General features: G+C 53.6%; 1 protein-coding gene across 24 annotated transcripts in view; it reads left to right on the forward strand.

Moving 5' to 3' along the window:
* The first annotated feature begins 3,640 nt into the window (after nt 1–3,640).
* ZNF512B (zinc finger protein 512B) overlaps nt 3,641–12,155 on the forward strand; it is a 28,039-nt gene continuing 19,524 nt past the window's right edge. For 17 of the 24 annotated variants that reach the window (XM_085519748.1, XM_032448528.2, XM_085519734.1 and 14 more), the window contains exons 1-6: nt 3,660–3,937; nt 7,060–7,176; nt 10,269–10,348; nt 11,069–11,197; nt 11,502–11,674; nt 11,823–12,076. In XM_085519748.1, coding sequence (XP_085375874.1) covers nt 7,062–7,176; nt 10,269–10,348; nt 11,069–11,197; nt 11,502–11,674; nt 11,823–12,076 — 751 coding nt within the window. In that variant the 5' untranslated portion in view covers nt 3,660–3,937; nt 7,060–7,061. Of the gene's footprint in view, nt 3,938–7,059; nt 7,177–10,268; nt 10,349–11,068; nt 11,198–11,501; nt 11,675–11,822; nt 12,077–12,155 lie in introns of all 24 variants that reach the window. The other 7 variants (XM_085519750.1, XM_085519739.1, XM_032448525.2 and 4 more) reach the window with 1 other exon arrangement.

The following is a 12,155-nucleotide window of genomic DNA, read 5'->3' on the forward strand; positions in this document are numbered from 1 at the left end:
CTGGTCCCCATCCCATAACTTTGACTGCCATCCCAAAGCCCTGCTCACCACCCCAAAGCCCCGCTTCCCATCCCATACCCCTGGTCCCCATCCCATACCCCTGGTTGCCATCCCAAAGCTCTGGTCCCCATCCTGAAGCCCTTGTTCCCATCCCAAAGCCCTGGTCCCCAATCTACACTTCCAGTCCCCACCCTGGATCTCTGGTCCTTGTCCCTGTCACTGCACACCCAGGACTAATCAATCTCAGATCATTGCTAATGAACTTGGGAACAGTGTTGGGATGGATCGGGTGCCACTCAGGGTGAGATGGATAATATAATTAAGATTTCCTCAAAGGTCCTGTCTTTCTTACCTCGTTAATTAAGCTGATGCAAGGCCCTCCATGCAGAATGCATAATGAGAGGCTCCACAGAAAAAGCTGTCTGTAACCAGGAGGTGATGTTGGCACAAAGGCAGCACTGGGGACATTTTGGCAGCCCATGGGGCTTTGCTTCCCCTGGAGCAGCATTCTCCATCCTCTGCACTGCAAAAGCATACAGAGCAAACAGGGCAGGGGTGAACTTGGGGCTGCAGGAGGAGGTTGGTGATGTTCAGCTTCCAAGGGATGCAGGAAGGAGAGGAGCAGGACTAGGAAATGCTGTCCCCAAAGCCCAGGCACATTTTGGGTACTGACTTTCCTGATGGTGAATTATGACGATGAATTAATGGCCTCTTAATAAGGGTGACAGTTCCCTTAATTAGAATGTATCAGAGCGGGAAGAGCTGCTTCATTTCATCTATTTTTCCCTGTGTAACCTCCTTCACTTTCAGGTTCTCATTTCCAACTCCTGAAGGACTGCGATGAGTGATGCCCCCTAAAGCCCAAACTCCTCCAAGCAGCACCAGGCCCTGAGCACAACAGTTTGGGGGGAAAACTTGGTTTTGACACATCTCCAGGCTGGTTTAGTATGGGCTGTTTGTAGGGGATCCCAACTCAAAAACCCCAAATTGCCAACCTGCAACGAGCCACTTCATTTCCCACCAGGTAATGGCAGTAATGGCTTCCTGGGGATCATGGGGCATTCCACACTGGAAGGGGCTAATTGGGATCATTGAGACCAGCTTGAGGGCATCTTTACACGTTACTGCTCTGTCCCCAAACCCACCATCCTCATCCCACCCCGCTGCCCTGGGGCAGCCCCAGCACTGACCTCCCCAGCTTGGGACAGGCTTCCCACAAGGCCAATGATGCCCTATAAATAACTAACAGCAACGCAGCCATAGGGTTTCTGCATTCCCCTCTTTGCACCGCAGCCACTTTGCTTTCATTCCCTATCTAAAATTAAATCTGTTTGGATTTTTGCTCACTCTTTTCCCCCCTCGTTTTTAGCTTATATTTGCTGAATTCATTCAAGCACAGTGGGGGAAAAAAAAGAGATATAGAGAGAAAAGACAGGGGAAAAAAAAGGCTATGGGCATCATTCATGGCTGGAGCATGCTCCAGTTTCCAATGAGAGGCCCATGCTGCAGGGCTGGCAGGAGGCTGGGCACACTCTAGTGCCTCCCAGTGCCACTCCTGGGCATCCCAGTGCCCTGCTGTTGGTGATGATGCTGCACATCTCAGCTCCAGGCTGTTGCTCCCCATGCTGGCAGCTCACAACATGAGTTTTGGAAGTGCATCAAGAGCAGCAGCAAGGAAAATCTCACATCCACGTCATCCCACAGGTTGGATGGTGAGAAGGACGCTGCTGCAGCCTGCTGGGTGTTGGGGGTTTTGGAGTTATTTAATAGTGCGTGCTGACAGCCAGCCCTGTTCTGGGACAGAGGGACATTCCTGGATTCAAGTGTCAAGAGTGTCCAGTCCCAAACTGCCTCAGCATCCCTCTGCCCCTGGGGAGGACAGACTTGCATTCAAAAATCACCAATTCAAAAAGAATTTCCTGCACTTCAAATGGATCTTTTTTTCCCCTGTATTTTGCATTTTTAGATGCTGGCCAGGTATAGTTCAGGTCAGCAGTGCCAGGCCCCAAGGTGGGACTGTGGGAGTTCACATGGGGGAAACCCAGCCTGAACACCCCAGGAGCTGAGACCCACAGCTCTGCCCTGACATGGATGTGGCCTCCTGGTAGCATAGGGTGAGACATGCTGCAGATGTAGGCTCTCCATCCCTCCTCCATGAGCCACCAAGCAATGCTATGGTGCAGGAGGATCATGATAACTTCCCATGAGCACATAAAGGATGGCAATGCCGCACAGCTCCTCTGTGCCACGGCCACCCCCCACCCTCCTCCTCCTCGCTTTGCCCTTCCCAGCCAGGCTCTCACAACTCCACGCCTGGAAAACAAGAACAAAAAGGCGCTTCTCAGCATCTGTTTCACATTTGCTGTTCTTTTCAAGTTCATTCCTCAGCCCCCTCCCCTTCTCCGAGCACAGCCTGAAAATAGGAACTGTAGCTGTCATTATATGTTATTATTTAGGATTTCTGTACCTCGCTTGGCACTGGCCACTCTCCAAACCCATTCATGGCTGCACGGCCACTCCATCACCATGCACCATGTGCTGCAAAACTATGCTTGGCCAGTGCAAGAAGCCCAAGAGTGTGGCTGCAGGGACGGTGATAGAGAGCCCCTCCTGAGTCCCTCTTAACATCCCTTTGGGGTCAGCTTTGGGGCTGCAGCTCTGCCACTCAGCTGTGCCATATTTGATGGCACTCGGAGGGACACAGGTGCAGTCTGCAGCCTTGCACTGAGGAGCTGTAGATGTGCATCAGCCCCATTGCAGCTCCATGGCTCTCCCCGCTGCAGGGAACGCATCTCCATCAGCTATGCCCCATTCATACAAAGCAGGTGGGTTGTGCCTCCCCTCCCACCCCGCTGAGCACCCTCTGCTCCACTGATAATCATACCCAGCAATTACATCGAGCCTTACATGCTCTCTGCAGACGTTAATTAAGCTCCTTCCCCTCCATAGAGACAAAGAGGGGAACGGCGGGGGAGCTCCCAGCTGCTGTTACATCGCTCCGGTGATGGGACGTAGCCGGACCCTGCAGGGCAGGCAGCACCACAGACACATGTCAGCGTCCACCCATGTGCTGACAGCGGTGTGAGCCGTGATGGCAGCGCTGCTGGCTCCTGGGAAATGCCATTGTAACCGAGCACAGCGGCATTTCACAGCCGTCTGACCCGCACATCGCTCACCCACGTGGCCGTGGGGATGGAGGGAAACGGAGCAGGGATATAACATAGATCACTGCCATGTGCCTTCGCGGTGCGCTCGGAGCTGTCGCAGTGACCAAGGAAGCAACAGCAGGATGTATATGAACGGGGCTCCGCTCCCACCTGCCGCCTCATTTCCCCTTATTGCAGCCACATCTACCGGGATGGCAGCAGGTTACAGCAATCCCCGTGTCACGGTGTCACGGCCGGCATCGCTCCATCCATCCATCCATCGCTCCATCCATCCATCCATCCATCCATCCATCCATCCATCCATCCCCGCTTTATGACCGTCCCCACCACTCGCTTCGGCCACCACCACCCCCACGTGTCGCCGTGTCCCCTCCGTCCGTTTCTCGGCCGGCACCTGCCCGGCTCCTGTCGCTGTGCTCTGCGTGTTGGGCTCCGGACCCGACCCGGTGTTACTGCCCGGTCCCGCCTCACCGGGGCGGTTCCTCCTCCCTCCCGCCCCGCGGCCGGGCCCCGCCGGCGGAGCCACGCGAGATCCGCGCGGCTTTGGGCCCGGTGCTGCCGGCGGGGCGGGCCGGGCCGGGCGGGGAAGCGCGCATGAGCCGCGGCGGCGGCGGCGGTGGAAGGGAGGGAGGGAGAACGGCAGCGGAGCGCGGGTGGCGGCTCGGCTCGCCGGGGAGCCCCGTTCGGCGGCCCCACAGCCGCGGGCGGCGCCGCTGCTTCGCCGCTCGGTGGGGCGCCCGGTCCCAGCGCCCCGCACCGCGGCCGCCGAGGTAAGAACCGAGCTGAGGGCCCGGCCCGGCCCGGCCCCGATGCGGGGACACCCCGATCCCGATCCCGTTCCTCCGGCCGCAGCACGCGTCGCCATTTTGCCTCTCGTTTCCCCTCCCGGGAGCTCGGAGCTGCTGCTGGTGGGACGGGGCCTCGGCACCGCACGGAACGGCCCGGCGGGGCGGTGGGGCCCGACACGGGGTGACGGGGCCGGGAGGGGAGAGGGGTGACGGGGGAGGGGACGGGCTGCGGGTCGATGGGCTGCGAGGTGACCCGGCCCTGTGTGTGGGTGCGAGGTGACAGCACAGGAGGTGAACAGGGGGATACGGACACTAAGGGTGGAACTGCTCGAGCCACCGAGGTGACAGGAGGAGCAGAGAACGGCGAGGTGACAGCGGTGTGATGGAACTGGATGCCAGGTGATGAGATCCTGGACAGGGAGGTGACAGGAGGAGCTGTTGAACCAGGCAGGAGAATGAGGGGAACCAGCACCAAGTATGTCACAGCACAGGACATGGAGGTGATGGGCGATGGCATGACCCAGGCAGGCCCAAAGAAGCAACAGCAGGATGGACATCCAGCTCTGCTCACACTGCTGGTATCAGTGATGTGACACAGCCCTGCAGGTCACGGTGGTGGTGACACCCGGAGCTGCTGCTGTCTGCTGGGATTTCATGTGTGTGTGTGTGTGTTTGTGTGTGTGTACATGCTTTTCCCATTTGCTTTTGTGCCTGAGGATGGCCGAAGGGGAGGGACTTGCTAATGTGTTTCAAACAGAAACTTTCAAACCATCAGAAGCTTCACACACACCCAGAAATAGGCACTTGGATGAAGAGCAGTGGAGTGGCTGGGTGCTACATCTGCAGTGGAGCCTCATAGGAGTGTTAAGGGGAAGGTTCAGCAAGCGGGTGTTGCTGGGTTTGGATGATGGTGGAGATGCTGAAGGACCACCCTACAACTGCAGACACCAGCTGCACTCAGAGCAGTGAGTCCCAGTGTGTGGGGCTGGGGGCTCCGCTGCAGTCCCATTCATTTCAAAGGTGCTGTGCCCAACGCTGGGAGGAGTTGTGATAAAATGAAGCTTGACCTGCAAAGATACTGCAGCAGCCTCAGTGCATCCCAGCACCGCTCACAGCCGGGACCTGCCAATATCTGTTTCTCTCATCACCGCCTGCAAAATGGCACCGAAAGGCAATGGAAGCATGGAAAGGCACACGGCTGTTGGCTGGAGTCAGCGGGTATGACTCAAATCAAGTGAGAAGTTTGGATAGGACTGAAGACAATGGGCTGATTTCTGCTCTTTGGCTCTGGGGCGATTCCTCTGGGATCCCCGGGGTTGTATCGATGGTCGTGGAGTGGCCTCTCGCTAGGAGGTTTATTGGCTTTTATTTTCCATTTAAGCTAAGAATTAGAGGGGAAAGAAAATCAAAGCAGTGTTTGATGGGGAAAGGAAAGAAATTTCAAGCCTCCAACACTGGCCATAAAGGACCTTTGTGATGGGACAGATGTGTTCTGGGGAACAAGAAGTGATCAGCTGTGATAGTGGGGCTGCAGGTCCGGGACAGGAGAAAGACTGCAGGGACCCCACTTGGTGCTGCAGCTCGTACCCAGATCTTCTGCTTTAGGACTTCTAATGAGTGGAATAAATGATTCCTGTGTTCGGCACCGAATGCCAGAGAACCTGTTGCCAAGAGTGGGATTTCTCATTTGATCTGATTAACCTTTGTGTCTGCACAAACAACCCAATATTTGTCACTGGCTGAACACTTGCTGGAGGTGTTTGCCAGCTCGTCTGGGAGCATCTGGTCTGCATGCCATGCACAGTTATGCTTTCCTGCTCAGGAAGTCTCTGTTGTCACCTCTGGAAGGACACCTCAAAGGACAGCACAGTGTCCCATGCTGTGATAGCAGTGCTGTGCTGCGGGTCTGCAATCCCCTTTCCCATTGTCTGAGTACAGGAGAGCTGCTCTGCAAGCACCACGATCCCAATGAACACCTGGGCAGGGTGATTGGGGATGCTCAGAGGGAGCCTCTTCGGCTTGGATTGAGCTGAACGATGCAGGCAGGGTTATGTGGGAGGCATCAGAGGCTGACAAGTCACATCTGTGTTTTAAAAAACGTGTGCACGTGGGAGGGAAGTGTTAAGCAGAGGTGAAAAGGAGGCAGCAGGTGGCACTTCTTGCAGTCACGCTGCTGCTTGTGGCTGGCTGAGCATCAGCATCGCATCCCTGGCACTGTCCATGGTCTGCAGGCTGGATGGGGGTCAGTAGAACTCACTCCCAAAGCCCTGATGTCCCCAGGGCAGGTTTGGTTCCTTGCTGAGCCAAGCAGTGAATTTTGTCTGAATTGCAAAACCAGGCAGGCTGAGCCCCTCCTGCAAGGTGCTTGCCTCGTCCCGCTGCATTGTACCAGGCTGTACAACCTACAGCAGTGCATCCAGGCGGCTCAATCCAGCCAGCTGTGTTATCTCCCCTCATTCAAGTGTAAGGTTTGGATTTGGTGTCTGAGGATACTTGAAATGAACTTGGGCAGAAGCAGCCACTCTATGGCCTTAATCCTCCTGAAGCAGAGGGGTCTCCCGCTGGCTGCTTCTATGGGGAGCACGACCGGGCCTTCCGTGATAATTCCTGATGTTCATTATTTATAGAGAAGCCAAATTGAATTATTAATACAGAAAATTTAGATAACATTAGCAATTCTCGGTTTGTAACAGTTTCCCATTAATAAGGAAAATTGGAAATTTATCACTACATCTGTTCATTAAAACTCACTATTTTTTTTTTCCCTTTTGGTGTCTTAAATGAAAGCGTGGAAATAAACGAAGAGGAAAAACCATTTACTCATTACTTCTCTGGACGAAGCCAGCCCATAATTTTTAATAGAGTCTTTGCTGTTAAACGTGGAGAGGAAACCGGCCCATCATGAAAGCAGCTTTTCAACCATGTCTATTGCATTGCTCAGCCAGAGGACAGATACTCAGATCCCCATCCCGTTTTTCCCCTGTGTGGGAATGCTTCAGCCATCAGATTTCTAATTTCCCTCCATCCCAGCAGCTCTCCTTGCTTTTAGAATGCGTTCTTCCCAGCTCCATGTGACTTCTAATGCATCCCCCTGCTTGTTTCAGAGATGGCGGATTCCTATGCCTGTAAAGGTGGAAGGAAGACTTCAGGTTCCACCAAACCTAGCAAAGAGAGCAGGGCAGAGGCGAGGCTGAACCCACCAACAGAGCTCCCCAGGCTGGGTAAGGAACTGCTTTTCTGTCTCTGAACATGGACGGGGCGGAGGGGACGATCTCTCCCTGCATCTGTCTTAATGAGATGGGTGTCTCTAAGTCTGTTTATCACGGTGGCAGCTAAATGTTATGTGAAAGGGTGGAAAGGCTGAAGTGAGTTCAGCCATCTGCTGCCTCCCATGTCGTACCTCCTGGATGGAGCTCCTTGGGGACCCATATGCTGTCGCTCTGATCAATGGTGGATTTCTATTCAGGCATCTCCAGACCTAAGGAATTTTTCTCCTGTCTGCTTCTGCTGAGCAGAGAGGCTCCCAGCCCCTCTGTGGGGCTCACATGCAGCTCCGACCATGGAGAGTACATGCACTCAGGGCTGGTGGCATCTTATCTACACCTTAGAAGTAGAGCAGACTTGCTGAATTGGGTGTGCTCTTCTGGCTGCTCTGGGATCTTCTGAATTGGGATTATTTTGAAACAGGAGAGAAAACAGAGAAAAGAAAAGGAGAGGAATAGAATAGCAGGTAACTGCTGTGTTGTGAGGTTATGGGGTTTTACAGCAAATCCCAGCTCATGCAGTCCCATGATGTGCAGTAGCTCCATTCACCTGGAGGATGAGGTCCTTCCCTACTTAAACACATAGGAAAAGATTGAGAGTGTGGTCCGAGCATGCATGTAAGAGCAAGACTGAAAATGCAAGAGGTATAAGGCAGGTGTGGTGAGCAGATGCTCTCATAGCCACTCTACGAGAGCTTAGGAATAAGCCAAGCAATGCTGCTCCAAAGCCTGCAGCTTGGGGGGTGAACCTGCAAGACTGCATCTCTGGAGCAGTGAGGCTGCCTTGCAGGGCCAGGAGAATGGCTTTTTAGGAGTTTTTATGTTCCTTAGAGGTCGCTGCTGTGCTGTATGTGAACAGCCAGCTCTTGCAGATGAGACCTTCTGAGTTAGTGGGATTCCCGAGGGATGCAGCATCTCCAAATGATGCCTTTATGGGTAACAAAATGAAGCCAACCAGCTGGCCCAGCTTCAGAGGGCTGGAAAATAAATGAGGAAATTGTCTTGCTTGCTATTTTACCTCTGGCTTCTGGATCAGAAAGCATGAACATGGAGAGAGCCCATGGTTTTGGCAGGGTTTCTTTAGGTAACTGGGTGACTTTCTGTTTAATCTCTCTCACTCGCTGAGAAATCCAGGATTGGCTTCAGAGTGTCACCAGCACCAGGCTCAGAGCTGAGCTCTGGTTGCTCAGGAGCTGGGGCCATTGCCAATGCACTTTCCAGCCTCTTCTTCATATACGACTTTCACCAGGGAAGGGTGTTTTATAGGTTGAGTTAGTTGAGGTTTTCAGTCTCAGCTACCCTCCGTTAGCCATTTGGGGTTTCCTTTTCTGGGCTGCCTTTTTGGCTTGGTTCTGTTGTCAAAGCAAATGGCTTTAATTCCTAGTCCTACTCATTAAGCCCTCCCAGACCTCAGTCTGAATGTCATGCATGAGACTCAGCATCGCTTAAAGCATGACAACTTAAGAAGCCTTGCAGCAAGCTCTCCATTCAGGTGGATCTCTTACAGCCGTGCTGACTCTGTACGCGTGCTGCTTGCCCCCAGAGGAGGAGCTGGCGGTGCTTTGATCGCTTTGCTTTTCACCAGGCAATTTTCATTCCTCTTGGTTGTTACTTTTGCTTCCTCCTTTTGAACTGTGCCAACAAGTGCTTGTGCAGGCAGATTTGTACATGCCCCAATGATGAGCAGGGTAACAACATGGCCTGAGCTCCCGGGCCCTTCCTTTATCCATGTGTTGGCTTTTGTACAATTGCAGCCAAACTACGAGTCGTGCTGAAATCTATGTCAGAAAATTGCCATTTCTGTTTCCTGCTATTTCCATCACTTCAGCTCAACTGCTTGACCCCTATTTGCAGAAATTGCCCTGGTTTGGAATGTTTCTCTTAGCAATTGTTAGACTCTAAAAGCAGAGCACAACAGAGGGGCACAGAGCACCCATGGTGCCAAGGCAGTCATGCGGCACCGTCAGCTCAGCCCTGTCCTCTGGGGGAAGCTGCTTGTGCTGGAGTTCTTCTGAGCCAGGGGGGTGTGAGCTGGCTGCCAGCACCCTGATGGTAGAGATAAACCTGAGCATGTATCTGGGGAGCCAGGAATTGTCCTAGTGAATAAATCCCCTGCCCAGAAGCACCTCACCAAGGCACTCCACACCCACATGGTGACTGCGGAGCTCTGCTCCAGCTAGGGAGGATTAAAGTTAGTGTGTTACAATGGGTTGATTTGAGAAACTTCCTCAAACTTTGCGTACAAACCCTGATGAAAGTTATCATGGTTTTTGTTCCACTTGGTTCAGTCCGTTCTGGTTGTGAGTGAGGTGAAATCAAGGCTTTGCTGTCCTTGTGAGCCTCTCAGTGTTCAGTCTGGGACTTGGCACAGTTGAGTGGGTTTGTGCTTGGTGTGCCCCACACCACTATGTTGGGAAGCTCGTGGTCTCCAGGGCTGTTTGGAAGTGATGACAACATTGCAGCATCTGGCTGAACAGAGCAGGTTTCTGGATGGGACAGTGAGAATCTGCTGTGAGCACACACAGCCAGGGCCCCTCACAGAGGTGTCCCTGTCACCTCTCCTGGTCTGAGCCCCTCCAGGCTCTGCTCTACTTTTCCTCCACCCCCTGCCGTCCCCATTCCTGCTGCTCCCTGTGGAAGTTGATGTCCTCCTGCAGTCCCAAGGCAGCTCAGCCCCACCAACCATGCAAAGTGGACAGGGGATTTCTGTGCTCAACAGCTGGCTCAGTGCACAAATTTCTTTTGCTGAGTAGCATAGTTATGGGAGGATTTCCATCTGACTCAAGTGGGAGTATTGCTTTCAGCTCTGCTTAAAATGCTCAATGCTTTGCTTTGAAAGGAGAGCAGTCTGCAAACCACAGGAGAAGCTGGGCCATGCGCAGTCACCTCCTGCACACGTGTCTACAGGTGCATGGACTTTGCACTGAGTTGCAGAGAAGCTGGAATTGCCTTCAGAGGGGGGTCTGCACCTTGGACAGGGCAGCCCAGGGCTGGTTGGACACCATGGAACAGGCTGGGCAGAAGGTGACATGTGCTACATCTGTTTGCAGGAAATGCAACCAGTGACAAAACAGAGGGCAAGAAGAAAGGACGACCCAAGGCTGAGAACCAGGCACTGAAAGACATCCCTGTAAGAGCCCGGATGCGGTCCCTGCTTCTGCTTTGCTCCCTGTGCCACCCACTACAGCCAGCCCTGCTCTGTTAAACCTTCCTTTCAGGTGGTTTAGTCTTCAGAGCAGCATTTTAATGGGCCCTGTATCCCCTCTGTGTGAGTGCACAGCATCACTAAGCACCCTACAAAACCCTGGTGGGGGAACAGTAGGCCTCCAAACTCCCCTTCCCAGGGCTGTTCCTAGATGAGCTCATTTCTCTTGCATCCACCTCAGATTTGGCTAACGATCAGGGAGCGCTGGTTGATTTATTCCCCCTAGAATCTTGCAATTTAATTCCAGCACACCGACGTGGACAACACACAGAGCAGTTAGTTGTGAGGGAATGGGCACAGTGTGATTTACCACCCAAATGAAGTGTGGGGTAGTTAAATCACCCAGGCAATTTCTGGCCTGATTTATTCCCCAGCCTGGCCAGGAGCGTGCTGTGTGCCTCAGGAGGCATTGCAAGGTAAATTCTCCAGGGGAACTGAGAGCATGCAGAGCCTGCAATGCATGGCTCTATCCTCTTGTCTTTCACAGGTGAGAGGGAGCACTGAAACCATTGGGAGGGGACTGGGAGTGGACAGGGACGATCAGAAGTCCCATGGGTGCCCCTGGCTCTCTCAGACCATAGCAGTGCACACGCAAGCACAAGGTGCTCATCGCTCAGCTGCGTCTCTCATCTCTCCTATTCCCAGCTCCCACTGATGAACCAGTGGAAGGATGAATTCAAAGCCCACTCCAGGGTGAAATGCCCCAATTCAGGCTGCTGGCTGGAGTTCCCCAGCATTTATGGCTTGAAGTACCACTATCAGCGCTGCCAAGGGGTAAGGAGACTGGAGGGCCATGTATCCTTCCCTGTGGCCTTTTACATTGCAATCAACAGGTTAAAGCTGCTCTCAGGCCTTATACCCTGTGAGAAACATGGGATGAATATGGGGAGGAGACAGATGGGCCAGGGATAGGCTGGAAGGTGCATACAAGTGGGTCCCTTGTGATTTCGGAGGGAACGTGGACCATTGGGAACTGTCATGAGGGGAAGTTACATGTCCATAACCGCATCAGAAAGGTCCTGGCCCTGCTGAGGTCTGACATCCACCTGATCCTGCCTTTCTCTCCCTCTCCACACAGGGTGCAATCTCAGAGAAGCTGACGTACTCGTGCTCGTACTGCGAAGCTGCCTTCAGTTCCAAAACCCAGCTGGAAAAACATCGTCTCTGGAATCACTTGGACCGACCAGTGCCAGCCAGCAAAACAGAAAACAAAGTGCAGAAAGCCATTGGGAAGAGCAGTGGCAAGAAAAGGTACCGGGCTGTGGTTGGGCTGTGTGGTAGTGGCATAGGGATGACTGGAAGCCGCCATTCTCATGGTCTGGGATTGGGAGCAGGGAGAAGTGTCAGGACATTTGTCTTTCAACCCCTCTTTAAACAAGCCCTCTGTGCTTTACCCTAGAGCTGCTGAGAGTTCAGCTTGCCCCACCATCCATCCCAAACAGGCAAAGACGGAAAAAGCCGTGTCCCAGGATCATGCTGAGAATGGCGAATGCCCGGCGGAGAGCCGGGAGACCAAGGAGTTTCAGATCGCCGCAGCTGAGGCAATTGCAGCTGCCACCCCCACGGCAAAGTCCTCAAGTGGCAAGGATGGCGGGCAGCAGGGGGGCAGCCAGGCCTCACTTCAGGAGGAAGACCCCGAGAGGATGAAGCACAGTAAGATTAGAGCCTGGGGCTATGCTGGTTCAGGAGCCCAGGGGAGGGGGATTGAATTACCTGCATCATAGTGAGTTGC

This window comes from Coturnix japonica, chromosome 19 (assembly GCF_054131305.1).
Source record: "Coturnix japonica strain WE chromosome 19, WE-NBRP24, whole genome shotgun sequence".
NCBI lineage: Eukaryota > Metazoa > Chordata > Aves > Galliformes > Phasianidae > Coturnix > Coturnix japonica.